Source organism: Carcharhinus amblyrhynchos, chromosome 2, assembly GCF_965287045.1.
Source record: "Carcharhinus amblyrhynchos chromosome 2, sCarAmb.v2.hapA, whole genome shotgun sequence".
Lineage (NCBI taxonomy): Eukaryota > Metazoa > Chordata > Chondrichthyes > Carcharhiniformes > Carcharhinidae > Carcharhinus > Carcharhinus amblyrhynchos.
In genome coordinates this window covers 52675375-52701790 of record NC_137325.1, presented here as the reverse complement: position 1 = coordinate 52701790, position 26416 = coordinate 52675375, and the positions used below count along the sequence as shown (strand labels likewise).

The window sequence follows — 26416 nt, the reverse complement described above, 5'->3', positions numbered from 1 at the left end:
TGTTTTCTGTCAGAGGCAAGGTACTGTCATGGATAGAAGATTGTCTAACACCATTGGCTCTTAGCTTATCTAGCAGCCTCCTGCAGGGCACCTTGTCAAAGGCTTTCTGGAAATCCAAATGAATCACATCCACTGGCTCTCCTTTGTTTAACTTCTTCATTACCTCCTCAAAGAATTCTAACAGATCTGTCAGACATGACCTCCCTTTGACGAAACCATGCTGACTCAGCCCTATTTTACCGTGCATTTTCATCTCTTATAATGGACTCAAAGATCCTATCCACGACTGATGTCAGGCTAACTGGCCTATAATTTCCCACCTTCTGCAATAGGGGTGTTACATTAGCCTTTTCCAGTCCTCTGGGACCTTTTCGGATTCCAATGATCTATAGAATCATAGAACCCTACAGTGCAGAAAGAGGCCCTTTGGCCCATCGAGTCTGCACCGAACACAATCCCACTCAGGCCCTACCCCCATTACCTACATATTATACCCACTAATCCCTCCAACCTACACATCCCTGGACACTAAGGGGCAATTTCTTAGCATGGCCAATCAACCTAACCCGCACATCTTTGGACTGTGGGAGGAAACCCATGCAGACACGAGAAGAACGTGCAAACTCCACACAGACAGTGACCAGAGCCGGGAATCAAACCCAAAACCCTGGAGCTGTGAAGCACAGTGCTAACCACTGTGCTATCCGTGATTGCCAAAACATCACCACCAATGCCTCCACAATCTCCTCAGCTATCTCCTTCAGAACCCTGGATTGTAGTCCATCCGGTCCAGGTGATTTATCCACCTTCAGCCTTTTCAGCTTCCCTAGCACCTTCTCCTTAGTGATGACCACAACATGGCCCCTTGGCACTCACTGGCATCACTGTCATGGAGATAACCAATGACAAGTAACTGAACTGGACCAGGTATATAAATACTGTGGTCACACAAACAGGTCAGAGGCTGGGAATTCTGCAAAGAGTAACTCATCTAACTCCCAAAAGCTTATCCACCATCTACAAGGCACAAGTCAGGAGTACGATGGAACAGTCTCCAGTCGATTGGATGAGTGCAGTTCCAACAACACTCATGAAGCTAAACAACATCCAGGGGAAAAAAAAAATCAGTCCACTTGATTGCTATCCCATCCAACTTAAACATTCACTCTTTACGCCATCAGCATAAATGGCAGCATTGTGCAAACCCATCCAACTTATTCACCCATCACCAGCATACAATGGCAGCATTGTGCACTATCTAGAAGATGCACTGCAGCAATTTGCCAAAGCTTATTCAAAAAGACCTTCCAAATCTATGACCTCTACCACTGAAAAGGACAAAAGGCAGCATATGCATGGGTACACCACCACTTGAAAGTTCCCTCCAAGCCATATACTATCCTGATTTGGAACTGTATCACCATTTAGGGGAATTTCACAGCAACTTCATTGCAGTGTTAATATAAGCCTTACTTATAACTAATAAACAGACTTTAAATAAACTTTAACTTTTTCTTCACTGTTGTTGGATTAAAATCCTGGAACTCCCTCCCACTGTGGATGTTCCTACACCACTGGGACCACCACCTTCTCAAGGGCAATTCAGAATGAGTAACAAATGCTGGCTTTTACAGCGAAGCTCATATTCCATGAATAACTGTCTAAAGGTGCTGAAATGTTATCTGACGTGCTAAGAAAAGTAAAGATTATGCATCTACGTCAATTTAATTTAAAGCTAGCCTCTACAAAGAAGTTTAATTCATATATTGCCCTGTACAAAACATGATTAGGTTCACTTGCTGTGACAAATTCTGCAAATAAAAATGGAAGTTGTGCAGTACATACTTACTTCTCTAGAAATTCTTGGAGGCCTTGACGACGCTGCTCAACAAGTTGGGGATTATTGGCACTAAAAAAAGGGTTTTTAGGAGGAAACTCTGGTAAACTTCTGCAAAGGAAATAATGATAAATGAGCTATCAATGGGCATCAACATACCACAAAATTTTAAATCTTCTGCAATCACTGGGAAATATAAACAACATTACTCCAAAACCACAGACTGTAACAGGAAGTGCTGTGTGTAAATTACGTACATATTGTGTTGTGTGTAAATTACATATGGGAACCCCGCCAAGGCTTTCAGAACTGAAGACCAGAATATCCTGCACTATTTGGTCTCAGACTTTTACTATTTTTAATCGCCCATAAGCTCCAATTATATCCATTGGCTCAGTGGATAAACGTCAAGTGCAAAGCTGCCATTAATTGGCAGTGCTATACCGAGCAAGACTCATCAGAAAAGTCACTGTCTCAAATTGGTCAATTTCAGGTAGTACAACATTGAGAGACAGTCTTGCAAACTATGTGAAGGGCAGGGATGGAGAAAAAAGTAGATCAAAACACCCATCTAAGCATATACATTGCGTATGTATGCATAAGGGTGGCAGGCCATATTATGAATCATAGAATCCCTAAAGTGCAGAAGGGGGCCGTTGAATCCATCGAATCTGCACAGAGTCTCTGACCGAGCATCATATCCAAGTCCACCCTCTACCCCTGTCCTATTCCCATAACCCCACACATTTATCCCATTAATTCCCTTAATCTAGGAATAACCTACACATGTTGGGACAGGCTCTTTTCAAAATAGCAAACAAATCATTTTTAAATCATAATACTATAAAATGTTTGAGTAATTTTGCATCACTCCCGTGCATTGACAGATTTACTTCTCATAACAGGCCAAATGGCCTCCTTCTACACTGTAAGGATTCTATGATTAGCTTCTATGATAATGGAGGCTGTGTAAGATACATTTCAAACAGCCAATACAAGGGACACAAGCCAAGGAAATCTCTGGGTGTGCTCCACTCTGTACCACTCTAACTAATGTTTATCTGTTACTGAAGGAAAAATTGCAGATGCTGAAAATCTGAAACCAGAATAGAACAAGCTGGAAACACTGAGCAGGTCAGGGGCCTGTCTATACCTGAATGATCCTTACAAACAATGAATGACATTTGCTAATTTGAGGGCCCATTGATGCTTCAGTAAGATTTTAAAAGTCGTTTACTTTCTTCATTAAGTATAGCAAACAGAGAACACCATAGTTTTAAAAGCAATGATCCTCTGTTTCTCCTACCCTGGGTTCAACCAAAACATTTCTATTCCTGTATTGCGAAGCCAAACTAACACTACTAAACAGTCCAAGTTCAAAACTGGGTAACTGAAAAACAGAGAACTCAACTAAAAGTCAAGCTCAGAGACAGACTGCATAAATTTTACTTTTAATAAGTGCGCAAAGTACAATAAAAAGTAGTTACTAATAAACTCAATAGGGAATTTTTATCCAGATGGTCAGTACATGGAACTCACTACAAAGGAATATCTGATACAAATGTGAGATCATTTAAAAGGGGAAATTGGATAAACACAGGGAAAAAGGATTAAAAAGGATTGGGGGTGTTTCACATGGAACATAAACATCACATGGACCAATTGGGCTGAATGGCTTATTTCTGTGCTCTACACTCTGTGCAATAAGTCTAGAACGTTTAACTTTAAAACACCAGACTCAGCATATTTCTACTAACTTGCAGAGACAAAAACTTTTCTACTGTTTCCCACAACTGCCAGAGACTGACCAATGCCAAGCAATGGCTGGGCACTTAACCACAACAAGCCAGAGAGAGAGGTATGTTTTTGTGCTACACGTTAGGACATCCAATTAAAAGCTGCACTATTATTTTGACAAGTCTTCTTTCTGTCCAGGGGGTTGAATACTGCACAAGATAGACTGGTTTTAAAAATAGAAGCAAAAATAAAAGCATACATTAATACAGCATTGTCTTGAAGTCGCTGCCTGAGCCAAGCAAATTCTCTGTAACGTCTTCGAACACAGGAAGTCTTCTTTGTGAAACACATGCTATTAGTCTGTAAGATAATTGTTTTTCAAAATTACATCGAGAAGTGAAGTAAAAGTATTTTTCATTCACTAACGGCCAAGAGCAAAAACCTGGACATTGCGATTGAAGATTGAACACTGAGTGTTGAAATATCAATGGAATTAAATCATTGAAAAAAATTATTTTTATACCACTAGGTTTACACATGCCTAAAAATAAATGTGTTTTTCTGATAATTCAAGTTTCAAATGTGTGGGTCCAGAAAGACAACCACAACGTGTTCTTGACACCAAGAGAAATGTCTGCTTTATCTGAAAGATGAAAGACTGTTTGTGGGTTAAGATTTCAATTTGATGGTAAAGTTTTGAAGTATTGTTTATCTGAAGCACTCAGATGTACGCACTTCCCTTTCTGGCCAGGGTATCAGCTCAAATTTTCACTTCTGGAAAGAAAAATTGGAGCAATATTAAAACTGAATGCAAACCACATTAAAGTGAGCTAAAGGTTCCCCATTAGCAAAAATAGTGGATTATTTTCTGCCATATCTAAGATAATCAAGGTTCTGATTTGAAGGTTTACCGAGACAATCTTGTGCCTGTGTTCACTGTCTGTGAATGTCAGTGGGACGCAAGATCCAGAAGTCACAGATCTCGCTGGCGAAATTGTGATCTCGGCTATTCCCCACTACTTGCTGGCAACGTCATCAGGTCCATGCCCATAACAGGTGTGAACCTGCTTTACGTTAATTTGAATGGATTTATTAACCCATCCCCTCACCGTATATTGATCACCCACTTAATACTGGCACCATGTCGGCTTGATGTCAGGGATCAGCACAAGTTCACCTAGATGTGAATTTGTCGTGGGGGTCTCTCTGAGGATATGACAATGAGTATAACTCTTGGGGGAAGGAGTACGTGGTCTGGCAATGCCCTCTGGGATTGCCCCCTGGCACCATGCCTGTGCCAACCTGGCAGTGCCGAGGGGCAAGCCCCAATGGGTGCCTCATGGGGGGGGGAAGAGGGGCAGATTGATTCAGATTTGGTTGTGGGCTGGGAGCAGATAGGGGAGCCAGGGATGTCGGTGATGGCTGTTGGAACGGGAGAGGTAAGTAGGGGGAAGAAAAGAAGTGCCAACTCTGATTGGGGTTGGGAGGAGAGGCCCTGAGACCTCCATGGTGGATTTGGGGTGGGTGAGTTTTAGAGTTTTGTGTCCTTTAAACATGGCACTCCGATTTCAGTGCAGCTGGATTTTGTCAGTGTGTTGAATAATTCCCCCTCCTCCATCCCTGCCACCTCCCTCCCCGATATGACGGCATAAACATACTCCCTTGATTTATTTAGGCAAAGTGTCATAAGATCCAGCGCAAAAACCGACATGAGAGAAACACACTTGTTTCTGGTGAGGAAAAACAACACCCTGTCATTTTTTTGGTAACATACCCCCCAACATTACTACGGAAGTGGGAACAAGAGGAAGATTAATGACCATTTGAGGCAGACCATTTTGGAGATAGGTTCATACAATCAATAAGAAAGAAATTGCTTAAATCAAAAAACAAATGCAAAAATGAAGCATGTTGCGGCAGAAAGTATTCACAGAACGATCAGTTGCTTGGAGTGCAATATTGCATCCTATAAGCGCACAGCGTCAAAAAAGATCTCTGAGAGAGATTAAATATTCATAGACAGCTTCTCCCCCAAATAACTCATTTTCTAAAAAGGGCCAGGACCACTGGGTCTCTCAGGAACTAAAAACATTTGAAAAGAGATTTCTAAAATCCCCAAGCGGACCAGTAAATAATTTGAGGTTTAATTTTATAAAGAGAATCTTTGCATCAGTCTAAACTTCATGTGGTGATCTCACATCTGCTAACATATTGGGAGATCAGACTGGTGATTTGAAAGTGCCCCAGGCTATCATTAAATAAGTAGCTGTAAAACTGCAAAGTTATTCTAAAATGGTTAATTGTGCTATAACTAATCTAGAGGAGTCACAATTATAAATGTTTGAATGATGTTTAATATAAACTTTTAGCCAATATATTCCTGAAATTGTGTTATTCCCAGAAAATGGATACAATTTTTTAAAAAATACTCACATGAACACAAATTTCATAATCTATGTAGGAATGCCATGAATCTTCTTTATGGATTCTTGGATCTCTCACCCACACACTGATGAATTCCTGATTTGGCATAGTAGAAAAGAATAGAAATGGTCACTTCGCACCACTGAATATGAAAGCTAGTAGTAAAAGCAGTGCTTTTATACAAGTATCTGGAACACGTGACAGCATCACAGAACTTAGATCCTTGAGTCACAATGGAAATTCCTTTCAACATAACAGTCAGCAGATTCAATAACGCAACTTCAGGACTATTTTTAGTCTGAGCTTCCAGGCAACATAAATTTCCAGTAACTTACACATTGTTCATTGGGTAAAGAAGGGTACAGTGAACTAATTGATATGATTCTGGGATGAGTTTAAATTCCAAATTGCGGAACGAATTTCTACAAATCTGATCATTTATATTATAAACTGATCAAAAAAGGTTGAACTAGCTCAGTGAGAAAGATCTGCTATCCTTATGTGGGTGACTCAATGCCCTTAAGAGTTAGGAGCAATAAACATTACCTTGTCAGAGTTGCCCAAAAAACAGCGGTGAAAATTTTAAAGCAAACATTGCTGAGATCCCAGTTCACAATTCAAGTGAAAATTTTAAAACAATAGCTGATAGATGAAGAAAAGAAAAGGTTGCACGCAAAGTCCAGACCCTTCAGGGTAGGGTCTGGACACACCAGAGGACTGGCCATCTCACCCTTAGCACCTTAATGCTGGAATACAGTTTCACCAGCAACAACCTTTTGGGTACCTTGTCCAGGTAGCCTGATCTTTTAAATCAATCAGTCAGTTTATTCATTTGTGCAATCCATCACATCTCATCTCAATGTTGTGCTTAAAACAATGGGCTATACTGAAAAGCTAACAACCTATTTAACAAGCTTAGGAAACTACTGCTTCCACTTCAATACAAAAGTCTGAGGTCACGTACCAACCGACTCAAGAACAGCTTCTTCCCTGCTGCCATCAGACTTTTGAATGGATTAACTCGCATTAAGTTGATCTTTCTCTACACCCTAGCTATGACTGTAACAGCACATTCTGCACTCTCTCCTCTCCTCTTATGAATGGTCTGCTTTGTATAGCACACAAGAAACAATACTTTTCACTGTATGTTAATACAGGTGACAATAATAAATCAAAATCAAAGTCAAGTGAAGTCAGGTTAAGCAAAAGAAAATAGTCCTGAAAAATGACACATTTTCATAATGTAAATTGAAATTAATATCTCAGGTCTGTTCACTGCCCGCCCGCTCCCCGCCCATACATACACCTGGCAGGGGAGAACTGAGAGGACAAGTATAAACTTTATTTATATTTACGCATGCAATTTTAATCACAACAGGTTAGAAGTTTATAGAGTGAAGCCTCAATGTTAGTTGTCTAATACTTGCCACGTCCTCCTCGTCTCCCTCCCAATTCCCCACCCTCGTCCCTTCTCCCTCCCAATTCCCCGTGTCCTCCCTGTCTCCCTCCTCTCCTCTTCGCCCTCCCTGCAAAGGGGCTGCCCTCATCAGACTGCCCAAAATCTGACAGTCATGCCCCACTCCCAGTTGGATCTTTTCTTGGTGCAGTCTCTCTCAATTTAAATAATAATCTGCCTTCTCATTCTTTTTCCCAAAATGAACAATCTCACATTGAATTACTATTGCCACTTCTCTGCCCACTCACTTAACCTGTCAATATCTCTCTGTAACCCATTTATACCTTCCATACAACCTGCTTTCCCTCCTACCTTTGTATTATCTGCAAATTTGGCTACATTATTCTCTGTTCCTTCCTCCAAGTCATTAATATATTGTGCAACACTGCAGTCCCAGCACTGATCCCTGTGGCACTAAAAAGATCCCATTATCACTACTCGCTGCTTCCTGTCAGACAGCCAATCCCCTAGACATATCAGGATATTACCTTCAACATCATGACCTTCCATCTTTCAGAATGATCTTGTGTGGCATCTTATCAAATGTCTTTTGAAAGTCCAAATATGCAACATTGACTGGTTCTCCTCTATCTACTTTGGCTGATATCTCCTCAAATAACTTGTCAGACATGAGTTCCCCTTCCTGAATCCATGCTGACTCTGCTTGATCAGATTATGACTTTCCAAATAAAATGCCTTTCTACATAAGAACATAAGAACATAAGAAATAGGAGCAGGAGTAGGCCATCTAGCCCTTCGAGCCTGCCCCGCCATTCAATAAGATCATGGCTGATCTGTCGTGGCTCAGTTCCACTTTCCCGCCCTCTCCCCATAACCCTTAATCCCCTCTCTTATCAAGAACCCATCAACCAGCTTCTTAAAAATATTTAGCGAGGCAGCCTCCACCACCTCAACGGGCAGAGAATTCCAGAGATTCACCACCCTTTGAGTGAAGAAGTTCCTCCTCAACTCCGTTCTAAACCGCCTCCCCTTTATCTTGAGGCTGTGCCCCCTAGTCCTACTGTCTTTTTTGAGCGGGAAGAGTCTCTCCACCTCTATCCTATCCATCCCATTCATCATCTTATACGTCTCAATGAGATCTCCCCTCATTCTTCTAAACTCTAACAAGTACAAGCCTAGTTTATTCAGCCTCTCCTCATAGCTCAACCCCCTCAACTCCGGTATCAGCCTAGTAAACCTCCTCTGCACTCCCTCCAAGGCCAAAATATCCTTGCGCAGGTGCGGCGCCCAAAACTGCACACAGTACTCCAGCTGCAGCCTCACCAATGCCCTATACAGCTGCAGCAAGACCTCCCTACTTTTATATTCAATCCCCCTCGCTATGAAGGCCAGCATCCCATTCGCCTTCCTGACCACCTGCTGCACCTGCAAGCTGGGTTTTTGCGACTCATGCACAAGGACCCCGAGGTCCCTCTGCACCGTCGCCTGCTGCAGTTTTTCGCCATGTAATAGTCCTTCCTACCAAAGTGGACCACCTCACACTTGCCAACATTAAATTCCATTTGCCATTTCCTGGCCCATTCGCCCAGCCTATCTAGATCCTTCTGCAGACTCTCCACACCTTAATAACTGAATATATATTTGAAATAACTGAAGTTAGACTAACTGACCTGTAATTTCTTGCATTTTGCCTCCTAACCTTTTTGAACAAGGGCACCACATTGACAGTTTTCCAATCATTTGGCACAGTTCCAGAGTCCAAGGGTTTTTGTAACATGACCAAACATATCCACGACCTTTATAGCTACCTCCTTTTAAGATTCTATGGTGAAACCATCAGATCAAGGGGACTTGTCAGCCTTCAACCCCACTTACTTATTCAGCAAATGCAAAATCCCTAAGCCAACCAGTTCTGCTGCGTCGAGTGTGGATAGGCCTCCTCGGAGTCTGTGGGTTGGACTCTCTTCTATGATGATGCTACACAGTTTGCTCACCCTCAGGCACAGTGGAGACTGGCACTAATGCCCCATCTATGCAGGTTAGACAAGTAGGGGCCATGGCCAATCCTGAACCTGTTAAAGATGGACCACTCTTTCCTTGGAAGGTAGAAACCAGTCTACTGTTGGGTTGAGTTTGAGACCAGGCACTTGTTTGCCCCGCCTAATGATTTCTATTCATTTGTCCAGGTGGGATTTGCATGGGAGGGCTTTTCCAGATGGGAGTTGTACCTTGGATGAGCTAAATATACCAGCATGGGGTGGCAGATGAAGGACATCGCAAACTTTTTCTATCATTTTGTGGGTTGTTCCAAGTTGGTGGATATGTAGTGGAGTGATGTTTGCCAGGACAGGAAGCCAAGCAAATGGTGTTGAATGCAGTGTTCCAGTAATGATACTCATGGTTGCAATCAGCTGGGTATCAACAGTATGCTAACCCCATTAGGTCGCCTAAAACTAATTCTCTGGTGATGGTGATTGTATTTAATCCCTCCCCCACATTTTTACTATTTCTGGGATGCCTGTAGTATCCTCTACAGTAATGATTGAAGCAAAATATCTATTTAACTCCTCTGACATTTCTTTGTTCTCCATAATTACTTTGCAGTTTCATTCTCTAAAGGGATCAATGCTTTCTTTTACTTCTCCCTCTTGTCTATTTTTATATTTTTCTCTCAGTTTATTTTCTCCTTCCTGATTACTTTTGAGTACATCTTTGATGCTTTCTGAATCTATCCCAATCCTCTGGTCTACCACTAACCTTTGCCATCTTATGTTTCTGCTTTCAACTTCATACCCTCCCTAACTTCCTTGGTTATCCCTAAGTTTTTCCTCATTGGGATGTATTTTTCTGGGAATCATGAATTATGCATTTAAACCTATGCCACAGCTCTCCTACTGTCTTACCTACTAATCTATTTGACCAGTCCACTTGGGCCAATTCCATCCTCAATTACCTTCGTAATTCCCTTTTTTTAAAATACAAGACTGATATTTCAGTTCCAACTTTCTCACACCCAAGCTGAATGCTAAACTGTCTCACACTGTGATCACTACTTCCTGGGGAATCCTTAACCTTGAGATCATTTATTAAAGTTTCAAGATCCTTGTAGAAAAGGACCGAAGTAGTCCCAGAGTGAAAGTATTAAAATTGGATACCTAATATGACAGCATTAGGCAGAAGCTAGGGATTGTAGGCTGGGGGGGGGGGCTGTTTGAGGGTAAATCCACATCCGATATGTGGGAGTCTTTTAAAAGTCAGTTGCTAACAATTCAGGACAAGTGTATCCCTGAAAAAAGGAAGGATAGAGATGGCAAGATTTGGGAACCCTGGATGACAGGAGGGATTGTGAGCTTAGTGAAAAAGAAGGAGGCATACATGAACTTCAGGAAATTGAAAACAGATAAAGCTCTTGAGGAATACAAAGATAGCAGGAAATAGCTTAAACAGGGATTTAAAAAGGGCAAAAAGGGGCCATGAAATGTCCTTGTCAGGCAGGATTAAGGAGAATCCCAAAGCATTTTATATGCATATAAGGAGGAAGAGAATTGCTAAGGAACTCTTGGACAGTGGGAGGAAATTTGTGTATGGAACCAGATGAGGTGGGTGATGTCCTCAATGAGTACTTTGCATCAGTATTCACAAAGGAGAAGGACGTGGTGGATTGTGAGTGTAAAAAGGAGGACGTTGACATTCTAGGATATGTTGAGATAAAAACAGAGGTGGTATCAGAGGTTTTGAAAAACAATAAGATGGACAAATCCTCAGGGCCAAATAGGGTCTATCCCAAAATACTGAGAGAGACAAGGGAAGAAATTACTAACGTCTTGGCCAAAGTCTTTGTATTCTCCTGAGCTACAGGTGAGGCACCAGAGGATTGGAGAGTAGCTAACATTGTTCCCCTGTTTAAGAAGGGATTGTCTCTTCTGCCCTTCTTAAACAGAGACAATCCGGGAAATTATAGGCCTGTGAGCCTTACATCAGTGCTGGGGAATTTATTTGAGAAGATTCTTAGGGACAGGATGTACTCCCATCTGGAAGAGAATAGGCTTATTAGCGAAAAGCAGCATGGTTTTGTGAAGGGGAGGTCGTGTCTCACATTCTTTGAGGAAGTGACAAGAAACCTTGACCAGGACAGGGAAATGTTATGTACGTGGACTTTAGTAAAGCCTTTGATAAGGTTCCTTATGGCAGGCTGATACAGAAGGTGAAGTCATTTGGGATCCGAGGTGAACTGGTAAAATGGATACAAAACTGGATTGAGCATGGAAAGCAGAGTAGCAGTGGGAGGGTACCCCTAACTGGAGGTCTGTGACAAGCGGTGATCCACAACGGTCAGTGCTGGGGCCTCTGTTCGTAATATATGTAAAATGACTGGAAGGAAAATGTAGGTGGTCTGATTAGTACATTTGCAGATTTGGAAAAATTTGGAGACTAGCAGATGGTGAGGAGGATACAACAGGATATAAATTGGCAGGAGACTTGGGCCAAAAGATGGCAGATAGAATTTAATCTGGACAAACATGAAGTGATGAAGAGCCTTTAGAAATATTAGCATACGGGGGATATAGGTGTGCAGATCCATAGCTCCTTGAAGGTGGTGACACAAGTGGACAAGGTGGTCAAGAAGGCATATGGCATGCTGGCCTTCATCAGTCGGAGCGTCGAATATAGGAATTGGAAAATCATGTTGCAACTGTATAAGACTTTGATTAGGCTGCATTTGGAGTTTTGTGTACTATTTTGGTCGCCAAACTACTGGAAGGATGTTGATGCGTTGGGAAGGATGCAGAAGAGATTTACTAGAATGTTGCCTGATTTGGAGGATATGGACTATGAAGTACGGTTGAATAAACTTGGATAATTTTCACTGCAGCGTCGGAGGATGAGGGGGGACCTGATAGAGGTCTATAAGATTATGACAGGCTTGGATTGAGTGGATTGTCAGTGTCTTTTTCCCAGGATCGAAGGATGAATTACTTGGAGCACAAATTGAAAGTGAGAAGGGGGAAAATTTGAGAGCGATGCAAGGGGCAAGTTTTTTTCCAGACAGGTGGTGGTGAATGCCTGGAACGCACTGCCGGAGGTGGTGGTAGAAACAGATTCTATAACGACTTTCCAGAGGCATCTGGATAGATACATGAATAGGCAGGCAATAAAGGGATATTAAACTATGTAGAAGTAAATATTAGAGAGGCATGTGTGTGTCAGCATAGACTTGGTGGGCTGAAGGGCCTGTTCCTGTGCTGTACTGTTCTTTGGTCTTTGTTCTGAATATTGATTTCCCAACTTTGATCCCCTTGTAACCATGTCTCAGTAATGGCCATCAGATCAGACCCAGTTAGCTCTATTTTTGCCGTCATTTCATTTCTTTTGTTTTTTTATGTTACATGCACTAAGATAAAGAACGATTAACTTTGTTTTTCTACCACTTTTCCCTTACACTAAGCCCACCTCTAAAGACAATAGAGCCACTGTTTGTTTTTCAGTTTATTTCCTTGTCTTCCTCTTTTGTTTTCACTTTTTGTTTCTAAATCCAGTTTCCATCTCCTCTCAGCCCCTGCTCTGCTATCCTACCCACTACCACACTAGAAGGCATTCGATACAGAGTTGAGGAAAGTTAAAGGGACATTAGCTACGTGGATATAAAATTGACCGAATAACGGGAAGCAGAGAGTAATGATCAATGGAGATTTTTCAGGCTGGGGGAAGGTTTGTAGTGGAGTTCCTTCTCCTATTGTATATTAATGATCTAGGTCTTGGTGAGACAATTTCAAAATGTGCAATAGAAACAAAACTTGGAAGTATTGTAAACTGTGAAGAGGACAATACAGAGCTTCAAAATGACATAGACAAGTTGGTGGAGTGGGATTGATGGCAAATGAAGTTCAATACAGATACAGGTGAGGTGATACATTTTGGTAGAAAGAACAGAGAGACAATATAAGGGGTAAAATTCTTAAAGGTCTGTAGGAGCAAAGAGACCTAGGTGTTTATATGCAGTAGGTGGCAAAACAGATGGAGAGAGCAGTTAATAAAGCAGATTGTATTCTGGGCTTTATTAATAAATGGCAGAAAGTACAAGAGCAAGGAGGTCATGTGGACCCTAAACAAGCCCCACTTAGATCTCAGTTGGAATACTGTGTACAGTTATGAGTGCCACACTATCGGAAGGATGTGAAGAATGCGGAAGAGGTTTATAAGAACGGTTCTAGGAAGGAGAAACTTCAGTTATGAGGATAGATTGTAGACTGTTCCCCTTGGAGAGGAGAAGGCTGAGAGGAAATTTGATCGAGATGTTCACAATCATGAAGGAGCTGGACAGAGTATATAGAGAGAAACTGTTCCCACACGTAAAAGAATCAAGAATGAAAGGCTACAGATTTAAAGTGTTTTACAAAAGAAATAAATGCTATGTGAAAAAAGCCTTTTTCACACTGAGTGGTTCAGATCTGGAATGCACTGCCTGGAAGTGAGGTGGAGGCAGATTCAATCGAGGCATTCAAGAGGGCATTAGATAATTAGTGATATAGAAACAATATGCAGGGTACAGGGAAAAGGGAGGAGAATGGCAATCAGTCATAATGCTCATTTGGGGAGTTGGTGGAGACACAATGGGCCAAATGGCCTTCTTCTGCACCATAACAATTCTGTGATTCTGAATAATCAACTGGTCTTGCTCTGCCCCAGCTAAAGGAAGTGGAGAATGAGAACTCATGTCGCATGATCATCAACACAAATTTTCAAAATGACTACAAAACCCACTGGTGCAAAGTGTCTGTTGGAATTTGGTCAATTGGCCATTAGACAGAAATTCTACCATTGAACAAACTCTTTTTTGCTTGCAGAGACAATAAAGGGTAACAACTTGTGACATGGCTGACAGACTTTGAATATGAATATGGGCAATGTGCTAGCACTAAATATTTCAAACTCATTACCCCAAAAGCATCAGAAAGGAAGACAGAGGATGTCCTGATGTGTCTTAAATGCAACTTATTTCTGGGAACTTGTACCCAGAAAAGTTCAAATGAACCTTCCCTGCCAATTCTCATCTTACTGGGTGTCATTAAATGTTCTACAAAGCTCCCATTCATTCTTAAGACTGTACACAAAACAGTGAGTACAATTTACAGTTTTAGAAGAAATTCACAAACTTGCCAAGATTTGAAACTCACTGAAATAAAGATATTTGGTAACAATTACACTACTTACTTTTTTTTTATCCTTTATTGTTTCATTCATTGTTCCTTGTAGAAGTCTAGATGAGAGATACATATACAATTATTTTAATTTCTGGGTATGTTACATAGAATAAAAAAGAGTAAATACATATAACACGCCAACACTTAGCTGGATTAAAGCAAAGCTCCTTTATCGCTACTGTTATTGTTTTACTAAAGCACCATCACTTTACATCAGCTCAACATAAAAATACCGATTAGTCAAAATTGTGCTTAGCTCACTGCAACAGCAATGCATTAGTGATTTGACTAACAGTGGAATCTTTTATTGGAATTCCAAGAACTGATGAACATAAAATGTACACAGGGAACACTCGGCTTGGATTCTGTATCCTATTCTCATGTATTCCTACCACTGCTGTCTAAATACATCCACAGTGCTGTGAGGGAGGGAGTTCCAGGGTTTTTGACCCAGCAGCAGTACATGGCAATATATTTCTAAGTCAGGATAGTGAGTGGCTTGGAGGGGAACTTGGGGCACTGGTGGGACGCACTGTTAAATACTGAAATTCAGAAGTTGCTGTTGGTCCACTATTAACTATGCAAAAATGTCATTCCACGTCTGGTTCACATCTGATCATGTTGAATGATGTGTTATTGCTGAGTCTGGATGGTAAATACAAACTAAACCCATTGCTGTGTCATGCCCAGTACAGGCATGAAGATATTCCAAATTTTAAAATGGACATAACAGGTGGGATTTTGCAGCTTCACTCATCCTGAAACCTAAAATCCCACCTGAGGTCAACGGACCTTCCCAATTCCTGCCCCTCGCCCGCTCCGATTCCCATGGCGAGCGGGGTGCTAAAATTCCAGCCAACAGCTTTTAAGATGACTTGGCAGCATATCACATGACAGCATATCAGTTCCAGCAGACCTGAAATTCAAGGAAGTGTCTTAACACATGGACAATCACATTCCAGTGACATTCATGAATTCCTTTGTTGAGGATGAACAGGAGACCATCACACATCAGCCGACTCTTTCTACTTCACCCCAGGACACACAAGCATCAAAACTCAATGTCTTTTTCTAAACAGATATTCAAAAGAGTAATGTAAATGGAACGGATCATTCAGTTACAAAAGTCCTGGCTGTCTCAAAACTCTCAAAGTGCAAAAGACTACAAGACAAGGATGGTGGACACTGGACTCCTCAGACTTTGTGGTTAAGTCGGCCATCTCTGTTACCCGTCCTTTACGAACTAATAACAGCAGATGCTACTCAGATCAGGAACACCACGTCAGACACCATCAAAACATCACCTTAACCATCAAACCAGCTACAAGACAACTACACAGCCAAATATACAGCTCTACCTTGAAAGGTTGAGAAAGCTTCTCCCCAATGCCAACCCCTTCCATCATCAAGTTCACTGCGAGAAGAGCTGCTGGCAATTCAACTACAAGAAGCCTCCAACTTACTGAGAGTTCTCTGCTTCACAAGTCCTCCACTTCAGGCAAAGCTTTAAGTCATCAAAGAAACTGCAGGCCTGCTATAAAAGAGACTGAAATAATTACCACTAGTAATTGTATTTTTAAATCATACACACAAAGATACAAAGGAAGGAAATGTGTGTCAGACATCACATTAAAACCTCCAGGACAAGTGTAATAATATTAATAATAAACCTTTATTTTGAAATTTACAAAAGCTTTAAAGTATTTAAATTGGGACAAATCACTGATGGTAAGAAAACACACCAACTTCACACATAAATACACTCACTAATCATGGACAATATGAAGATACAAACTCTCTGATAACAGAAAAATAAATCCTGTCCATTTCAATCCTTTTGACAACATGATAAATTTTAATTACTGTCAATCAACCTCAGGTTATGAATCATTGGAAAATATATATTTTTTTTAACTTTTCCTTTGTCTTTGGCTCTCTCTCTTAATCCAGTATTTATTTTCTTTGGCTTTTCTGTACAGTACAGTGGATGTTATCCACTCTAACTTACACTTTTTCAAATCCTAGCACTGATCATTTAACAATCAAGAGTAGGAAGCTCAGAAGAAACTTTGTTAGCCAAAGGGTATTAAGAATGTGGAGCTCACTACCACAGGGAGACATGGAAGTGAATGGTATAGATGGATTTAAGGGAAAACTAGACAATTGAGGAAGAAAAGATGAAAGGGACATGATGATAGATTTAGATGAGCAAAGGTAGAAGGAGGTTCAAGTGGAGCATAATGTAATGATATTTTAAGAGGGATTTTTTTTAATAACAGGCAGTGTGTTTGGAGGGAATGTAGCTCAGATGCTGGAAGAGCAGGATAATTTCTCATATTAGCCACCTAGTATTTATTTAGGAGAGAGCTTATGGATTTGTGTTTATAGATGAAGATTTTCCCTGAGGTTTTTGATTAGGTTGATCGACAGGGTCATGTGATAATGTGGCTTCTAGGCACCACTGAAGCAGAGTGGTTAGCACTAGTGCCTTACAATTCTGGCTTTGGGTGACTATGTGCAGTTTGCACATTCTCCCTGTGTCTGTGTGGGTTTCATCCAGTTGCTCCAGTTTCTTCCCACAGTCCAAGATGTGCAGGTTAGGTGAATTGGCCATGCTAAATTGCCCCTTGTGTAGGTTAGGGGGATTAGGGGTTGTGGAGATCAGGCGGGAGGCTTGGTTAAGATGCTGAGTTGGTGTAGGCTTGATGGCCTGAATGACCTCCTTCTTCACTGTAGGGATTCTATGAATCTTTCAATCATTCTAGTTACAGGAATACACGATTGTTTGCCCCATTCGCTTGGGTCCAAGATGGTCGGATTCCCTTGCTATGATACTATCGCCCACACTGTCAGGATCCTGCCATGCAAGAGTTTTAAAGAGCTAAAAATGCAAGGGCATGTCTAAAAGTGGATGCCACAGCAAATTACAAGCCCAAAGTTACAGGCTATGGAAGCGCAGAGTGATAAAACATTGAGGAGCCAATAGCAGAAAGGTAAAGCTAGCTCACTCACTCCGATGAGAAAGAAAACAGAATTCTGAACTTACCCAGTTCAAGAAATGAAAACAAACTAAAATCATCAAAAGACGCTTTTACACTAAAAGGAGTGTCAATGACCCCAAGTACACAGTTCTCCACAGTATAAACATCTGTATGTTGCAATAGGCTTAGGAATCTGACATCAGGTTAGGGTGCCTGATTAATATAAACACAGGGAGCAGCTCCTGTGTGTTTTACAGCAGCTCCCAACTTCTGCTCAGAACCAAGTGGGAGAGTTTTATAGAGTTCACTTTTCTAAAAAGGAACTATCCTTTAAGAGCATTTGAACAGGGACTTTTCTAAAGAAAAGGGACAAGAAGGAAAAAAAAATGTGCACAGTTCAAATAGATATGCTGAATGACCTTCAGTGAAATGCTATTCACAAACTATCAGCAAATCCCTCCACGCATAATACATCACATAAACACAAACTTACAAAGACATCAGGTCTGGATAGCATTGGAAGTTTTAAAACACCTGCATCATAGAAGACCAGAAGAAAAAGCATAAAAACTGGAAACAATGTTTTGAAGTGAATTCATAGAATCATAGAATCCCTACGGAGCAGGAAGCGGCCATTGGACCCATCGAGTCTGCACCGACCAATTCCACCCAGGCCCGATTCCCGGAACCCCTCATATTTACCCTGCTAATCCAGCACGGCCAATCTATCTAACCCACACATCTTTAGGCTATAGAAGAAAACCGGAGCACCCGGAGAAAGTCTAAGCAGACACGGGGAGAATATGCAAACTCGATACAGTCAGTGACCCGAGGCAAGAATTGAACCCAGTCCCTGGCGCTATAAAGCAGCAGTGCTAACCATTGTAGCGTCCAATATTCAATAGTAATTATGTAGGCAAATTTCAGGATTGCATCACATCAAAGAAGATTGCATGCAGATGGCATGTGTTCAAACCAGAGTTCAACCTCAGGGAGAAAGTACTGATCAATATTTTAAAGGTCTGATGTGAAAAGATAGGTGCAGTGAACAGCAGCTTTGTTAAAGGTAGAATTTTAGTTGAGATCATTGTCAGAACCAAATTAGTAAGTAAAATGGAGCACATGACTACAGAAAGTAGCAAAACCTAAAAGGCATATACTGCAGAATCACTGCAGAACAAAACAAACAATCCTTAAGCTAGCCATGAAGTAATCATTTACAGGAAGCCAAGGGTAAATCTTAACAAATTTAACTCTGGCTAATTAGCAAATAAATTTGATGTATGACTAAAAAGTCTGGAATTGAAAGTCCTGGAACAAGTTAAGCCAGTTTCTAGAATTTTGTACGTCATCTGTTCAGACTTATTAAAAGAACTAATGCAGTCACGTACAATAAATGTTAAGAAAGTGACAGATGAATAAAGACACCTAATCAACCATACATCAAACATGCCATCTCACTTCATAATAAAAGTTGTGGCAAGCTAGATAAAATGGAGAATGCAACTAAAAAGGTCCAAAACCAGAATCAGTCACTCAACAGTATGGTAACTTATGTCGAACGAACACGGAGTGAGAATTATGTCCAATGGACTTTAAATGTTTAATGAATGTGATAAGAGGAGAATATTAACTAAAGCAGACCATAAAAGAGGCAGTGTCTGCCTTTGCAGCAAGCATGTTAAAGATTTTATCAATAACTTTTTGCAGCATATGCAATTGCATGGAAGCCCCAGAGAATGCGAAGGAACTCTGCAGGCATTGCAAAGTTGGAGTACTGTGAAATCCTCCTTCGAGTCCCTGATACACTGACGGGAAGCAACAAAGGGAGAACATCACAAGATTTTTCATCCTCAAAAAAGGTGTTCAGAAGGCAAGAAAGACGGGGAAGATGTCCCAACTCCAGAAAAACGTGCAGAATCTGTGCCGGCTGCAGTCGATGGAGGTTGTTGTTGCAATCAATAGGTAGGAATCAGAAAGCTTTCCAATTACATTTGGAGTCAAGCAGGGCCCTCTCTCTCCCTCTCGTTTGTGTACATCTGAGTCCATCAGAAATGATGCAAGCATTAAGAGGAGTGACGATCCCAGGCAGCAGAGGCACAGGCCAAAGTCTCTCTGTACAAGGGCAATGTCACCATCAGATCCACTGTCAGTGCGCAGACTGATCAACATCTGCGACCAGTTCAAAACAGCCTTGGGTGCCAAAGTAAATGACAGCAAGAACAAGACCATGTCCTTTGGAAACTGGACTGGTTGATCCCTTGACTGTGTTGGGGAAGAGACCTTTTGTCTACCTCCTTGAGCAATGCGCCTTTGTAAAGAAAATCTGGAGCGATGATGCGATTTTTAATCAAGAAGCATCCTGAGCAGCTCTTGTGACGCAGGACTCTGGGCTGTTATGGTGTGGAGATGCCAGCACTGGATTGGGGTAAACACAGTAACAAGTCTCACAACACCAGGTTGAAGTCCAACAGGTTTATTTGTTGCAAACCTACAAATAAACCTATTGGACTTTAACCTGGTGTTGTGAGACTTCTTACTATACGCTGTTCCCAGGGACACACACTGAGACAAACATCAGCTGTTGCTAGAAGATCATCAACTCAGTGAGAGACTTTTCGGTCTGCCTGAAATTTGTTGATCCTCCAGCTGATTGGTCGAGTGTTACAGACTGGCACGTTCCAAAGCCCAGGACAACGTGCTGAGGGATGTACTAAAGCTTGGGGCAGCTGCCACAGACATGCAATAGTTAGGGTCGCAATCCAAAACCTTTCAGCCACATTGAACTGAGAGGTGTATAGAACCCCCATAGGCTGTATGACTCACACTGAATATATAAAATGAATATTCTATGTATTTCAATCATATTGGAGCGCCTCAGAGTGCAATTTAATCAATTTGAAAAATTAAATATTTTTATACCGTTTGAAATGACCATTTTGAAATGTCTTTGCCTGTACTGAAGTACCTCAGAGTGCAACCTGAGAAAACCTGAATATTATTGCGCCATGTGTGATGATCATTTTGAAATGTCTGTAATGTCCTTTCAGATATTTTACAAATACATTTTTGCAAAAACAAAGGAGGCTTAAAGTTGTCAGATTAATAGTCCTTTTGTCAGATGTTCACATGGGAGAGGTCTGTGGAATCACCTCCAATTCCAGAAACATTTTAACACATAGGCCCCAGTATTCACTGAGCTGATGGAGGGAAGGAGTTGTGCTAATAAAAACGGTGAATTTTTTAGATGCCTTTCTTTTTTTTCTAAAATCGTTACCAGACGCCAGTAGAACAACAGACTCAAGATGTTGTCAAGCCAGGAACATTCTAAAAGAGGCCACAGTCCAAGGGATTTGGGGTGTTTGGCAGGGGGGGGGGGTGCACTATTATTCCGGAAGGAACAAATCATACTACCAGCTCCCCAATCGTGCCAATTTAATACAGGCATGCTCAATGAGACAGAAAAGTTGCAACCATCAGATTTAAAGGTTAAAAAAATCCGCACAGAAATTGTGTGACAAAGAAAATGGTTATAAATCTGGTGACAATATGCAATTCTTCACAAAACCAACTAAGACTCTGGAGCATGTTATTTAAATAGCAGAAGTAGAGAGTAGGAAGCAAGAAAAAAAAGGTTAACCAGCATCAAAACTATCGAAAACCAAAGACAAAAACGATAACCACTGTGTTGTCAGTAATCAGTCCACCACTGCAAATAAGACAAGGCAAAATGAAAAGCAGAACCAACATTGGAAATTCCTATTCAGACAACCATTAGACACTCAAAACCAGATGTCATTTCAAATGCTGCAGTAAAACACACACAAATACACTTCAGAAAATAGTCACCAAGATGACTTGCAATGTGGTCTCTACAATTATTGTACCGATTAGAGGTTGGGAGGGTGACAGCAAGTTACTCAAGCTTTCCCCTTGGAGCTACCTGGCAACTTTCCACATTGGAGATATGTGATAACTTTAATAGAAGTTGTTTGGGAGTAGGTCTGATGAGTTCTGGCACAGACAACCTTCAGAATGATAGCCAATGGTGCTTCCAATGGTCATGTAAACTGAACCAAAATTGGCTGGCCATTGTCATCAATAAGAGGAAGGACCTCCCGAGAAAGCTAAAGTGGATTATCCACTTGGCACTTTTGGCAGAGACTTGTAAAACATTTCAACCTTGTCACATGCATTCATGTGCATCTCCTCTGCAAGTTTGTTTCCCAAGGTCCACCACAATTCTCAACTGGATATTGTAGAGCTACAGGGCTTTGCTTTAATCAGATGATTGTGGGATCGTTTGGCTATCTATTCTTGACATACAGGAGACATGTTGTAATTTCACTAAACTTCTGCTGCCATTATGTGCCTGCAAATCCTAGGACATTGCAGTGGGATGTGTCGAGTCTCCTAGAATCTTTTAGTATGAGACACAGAAGTAACAAAATAGTAAATGGGTCACTAGGAAAATAGATTTAAAAACTAAAACTTCAGGACATACAAATTATTTGACTCTGCCACTTCATTTCTTGTTCTTCATCAGCAACATGGAAATCATCTATTAATTTCCCGAAGTCAAGTAACCAAACTACATCCACTTGTTTTATCTGGACAGAAGACCCCAAATATCCCAGGTCCTGCTCTAGTCCATATCCCCTGTTTAGTGAACTTTCCTTAAGTATCTTAGATGTGACAGAAAGCAGAAAACATAACATTCGCCAAAATTTGAAGATGGGTCATCTCTGATATGAAGCATTAACTCTGCCCCATTCACAGCTGCTGCCTGACCTGCAGAGTATTTCTATCACACTCTGATTTTATTTCAGATTTCCAGCATCTACACTATTTTGCTTTTGAATGCTTGCACTGCCAGCTTTGAGAAAATCAAAATATTCCAATTTTGTGGTGAAAATAATCAAGGTTTACCAGCTGTCAGTGTTATTGAAGGGTTAAATGAACAGCAACCACATATACACAGTCAACAAGCAAATCAGGAAGTTGCTGCAATGTGTTCTGCTCCTCCAGAAGAACATAAGAAACAGGAGCAGGAGTAGGCCATCTAGCTCTTCGAGCCTGCCCCGCCATTCAATAAGATCATGGCTGATCTGAAGTGGCTCAGTTCCACTTTCCCACTTTCTCCCCATAACCCTTAATCCCCTTGCCTACCAAAAACCTATCTACCCACGTCTTAAATATATTTAGCGAGGTAGCCTCCACCACTTCAACAGGCAGAGAATTCCAGAGATTCACCACCCTTTGAGTGAAGAAGTTCCTCCTCAACTCTGTTCTAAACTGCCCCCCCCCACTTATCTTGAGGCTGTGCCCTCTAGTCCTGCTGTCCTTTCTGAGCGGGAAGAACCTCTCCATCTATACCCTATCCATCCCTTTCATCATCTTATATGTCTCAATGAGATCCCCCCTCATCCTTCTAAACTCTAACAAGTACAAGCCCAGTCTATTCAGCCTCTCCTCATAGCTCAACCCCCTCAACTCCGGTATCAGCCTAGTGAACCTCCTCTGCACTCCCTCCAAGGCCAAAATATCCTTGCGCAAGTGCGGTGACCAAAACTGCACACAGTACTCCAGCTGTGCCATGTTGCTCTCTTGCCAAGAGGCTCAACATTGGAATGCCAGGAAGTTGCTATTTCCATCTGATAGATCCCAACTAACCATGCTAAAAATGTTAAGGTGTGTCCATTCTATTATAAGCAAGTTCTTCAACAGTATATGACAAGTCTTAATTACCAACAAATAAAAGCATTGCAAAATTTCACAAATGTGAGGTCTCATTCTTTGTGATGTTAGCTTGTTGGAAATTTCAAAAACAAAAACAATTTACCATTAAAATTTGAGTTTTTTGTTTCTCTCTCTCAATCCCTTCTTTCGTTATGGTTTGACATTGAATCAGCCATGTTAACCAACATTTCCTGGTTCGATCGCTTATTAGAATCTACAGTGCAGTACCACCTCAGGAAGAGCACTTCGACTTGATTGCTTAAGGAGATGCACGGCTGCTTACTCTTTAGGCTTAGCTGTGCCAAAATGGTTTTCTAATCACTAAGTTCCAGTCCACAGTCCAAAATCTCATAGAACGTTTGTGGGCAACTGCTGACCATAAAATCCATCCACTATGTTGACTTTTAATAACATGCATGTGACATGTCAGTTTGTATGATCAGAATAAAAAGGTTTGCAAGTGTCCAGAATGAACATAAATTGGGTCTGAAGTTGACCCCTGCATTCATTCAGAAACAATTTAAATCTATTTAAGTGTGTCGTTTAAAAAACCCAGCACTATTTTTTGCGTAAAAGTCAGAAGGTTATCCTCAATGACTGAAAATCTACAAACAGTGATGTTCTGAATTTCACACAAGTGCAGATGTGAGCGATATAGATAGGTATACAAAAAAAGCTTTGCAATATTACACAAATACCAAATATCACAATTTGTTTGCAAAAATGACAATATTCAGTCCTGCATATTCCTTCCAGATACCAGCACACATTGACCTAATTTTGTATGTTCAATAAAATTATACAAAGCATCTTCCTCCTCATAGCCAGATAATATTGCACATGTACTTATTTATTTGTGTCACAAGTGGGCTTGCATTAACATTGTGATGAAGTTATTGTGAAAATCCCCTAGTCGCCACACTCCAGTGCCTGTTCAGGTACATTGAAGGAGAATTTAGCATAGCCAATGCACCTTTGCATATCTTTTGGACTGTGGAAGGAAACCGGAGCACCCAGAGGAAATCCACGCAGACACTGGGAGAATGTGTAGACTCTGCAGTGACCCAAGCTGGGGATCAAACCCAGAATCATGGTGCTGAGAGGCAATAGTACTAACCACATTTTAAGTGTTTATAATAGACAAGAAACTGTAAAACAAAATTGTTATCAGAAGTGCATTCTAACATAAATATTGTCATCATTTAAAAAACCTTAATGTGCATTAAAACCAACTGATAAAGTATGTGGAGGAATAGCTTAGAATATTATCCTTTGATATCTGGGTTGCATTCATCCAATTTGTCAGATGAAAATCTAATAGACAGTAAAGCATGAATGAGCATTTGGCCTCAACCAAATTCCTTGCGGTCTGACAACAAAATAAAGCTGCCTTTGATTTTGCACATAGGTAGCACAGATCCCAAGAGCCCAGAAAGTTAACTGGTATGGGAACCAGAAGGGAAAAAAGGCTGTTTGCCTCAATTGTTATGCTATGTATTAAGGGTAAGCAAAAAGCATCATACTCATGTACACACATGCATTAATCCCATCCCTACATACCCTTCTGGGAGAAATCAAAACAAACAAGGATCTGTCACCAATCCAGGAAATCACCAATCATTCAAAAGTGACCTGTCAAAAGTGAACAGGCCCAAACCTGTTACTACCCTTTTCTGCCACAGTCTGTTTTTCAGCAACATTACTAAAGTGACTGGAACTCCAGCATGCTGTTCCGCAAGTCAAATCATCCTACGGGGAAATTAAAATTCTGCACATTCAACCTCCCTCCCTGTCCGCGGTCAAGGGGAACTCCCTCAAAACCACCCAGTCCCATCACCCCTAACAAAGTGTCCACTTCTCTGTTACTGACTACCAAGAATTTGGAGCAAGATGGAAAAGACATTAAAAAAAGGTTTTAGCAAAGATATGAATCTTTAAAAATAAGTGAAGTTAGACAAACAGGCTTTAAATAATTTGGTATTAGAATAGCCCTTCCAAAGATGCAGCTGTCTTTTCAATAACTGTGACCTTCAGAAATACTCAACTGCTGCTCTTATTTCAGCACAATCCAACATACCATTCAAGCAATGCACTCAAATACATCTAGAATTATCATTTTTCTTTTAAAACCCTGCAATCGTTCTTACCAATTTATCAAATTAAATGCTCATAGTCAATGTGACTGATGAGAGACTGATAGTCACAAACATCCCATTGCCATCTCTGTTCAGTGGCACAGTGGCTTTTAAAACTATAATCTCTAGATCAGGAATAGAAGTAGCAATGGGAATGATAATAGTTTGAGAATCAAACAATATCAGAGTGAGAAAGCAGCTGGCAGTCACGTCCTTTGCTACCACTGTTTTGTACAAGACGAATTATGTCATTGTCAACAATTGTCCTAAAATAAAATATATCCCCCTTTTCAGAGAAGATACCTCATTTACATAATAATTCCTCAATGCAATCCTTCCAACCTCTCAATCATTCAGATTGGCTTTTTTTTAATGTCCTTTGGAAATTTCCATTCTCCAAACCAGTCAAGAAACAAAAGTAAAATCTAAGTTATTAGATGTACCAAAACAGGAATTTCCATCTTTGATCTTTCCCCTCAGTAAGTTGGGACATGTTGGTACAGAACTATGCACAAATGTGTCCTTTCTAAATAAACATCTACTTTCCTGTACTGACCTGCTTTGTAGCTATCAGGAGATCTGCTATCATTGTAAGTCATGCTCCACGTCCACCAGTTCCATCTATGACTGAGGCAAAAAGCAATGATTGCCAACTATTCAGTCTAAGTGAGTTGCATGCAATCATTAGAAGCATACTAAATAATCTGTCTAATTCTTTGAGTATTATTTTATTTATTCAACATTTGCCAGAAATTTATACCCTTATTTTAGCAAATATTCAATGGAGCATCACACTAACCAACAATTTCAATAAAAACAAAGTTGTTGAAAAAATCCTGTTGATTGAAACACTACAAAAAAAAGGAAGTTGCTGTTATTTAGCTGTGGAAATTAGCACACTAATGGATCAAATAGTTCCAATTTAGAAACAATTAATGATTTAC

The 26416-nt window shown here is 40.7% G+C and overlaps 1 protein-coding gene across 2 annotated transcripts in view; it reads right to left on the bottom strand.

Moving 5' to 3' along the window:
• snx10b (sorting nexin 10b) overlaps positions 1-26101 on the bottom strand; it is a 41537-nt gene extending 15436 nt beyond the window's left edge. For both annotated transcript variants that reach the window (XM_080205615.1, XM_080205626.1), the window contains exons 1-6: positions 26029-26101; positions 16081-16151; positions 14628-14673; positions 6008-6094; positions 3834-3934; positions 1850-1948 (exon numbers count right to left, since the gene is read on the bottom strand). In XM_080205615.1, the coding sequence (XP_080061741.1) occupies positions 1850-1948; positions 3834-3934; positions 6008-6094; positions 14628-14673; positions 16081-16151; positions 26029-26061 (437 nt within the window). In that variant the 5' untranslated portion in view covers positions 26062-26101. The remainder of the gene's footprint in view (positions 1-1849; positions 1949-3833; positions 3935-6007; positions 6095-14627; positions 14674-16080; positions 16152-26028) is intronic.
• Between the last annotated feature and the right edge of the window lie 315 nt (positions 26102-26416).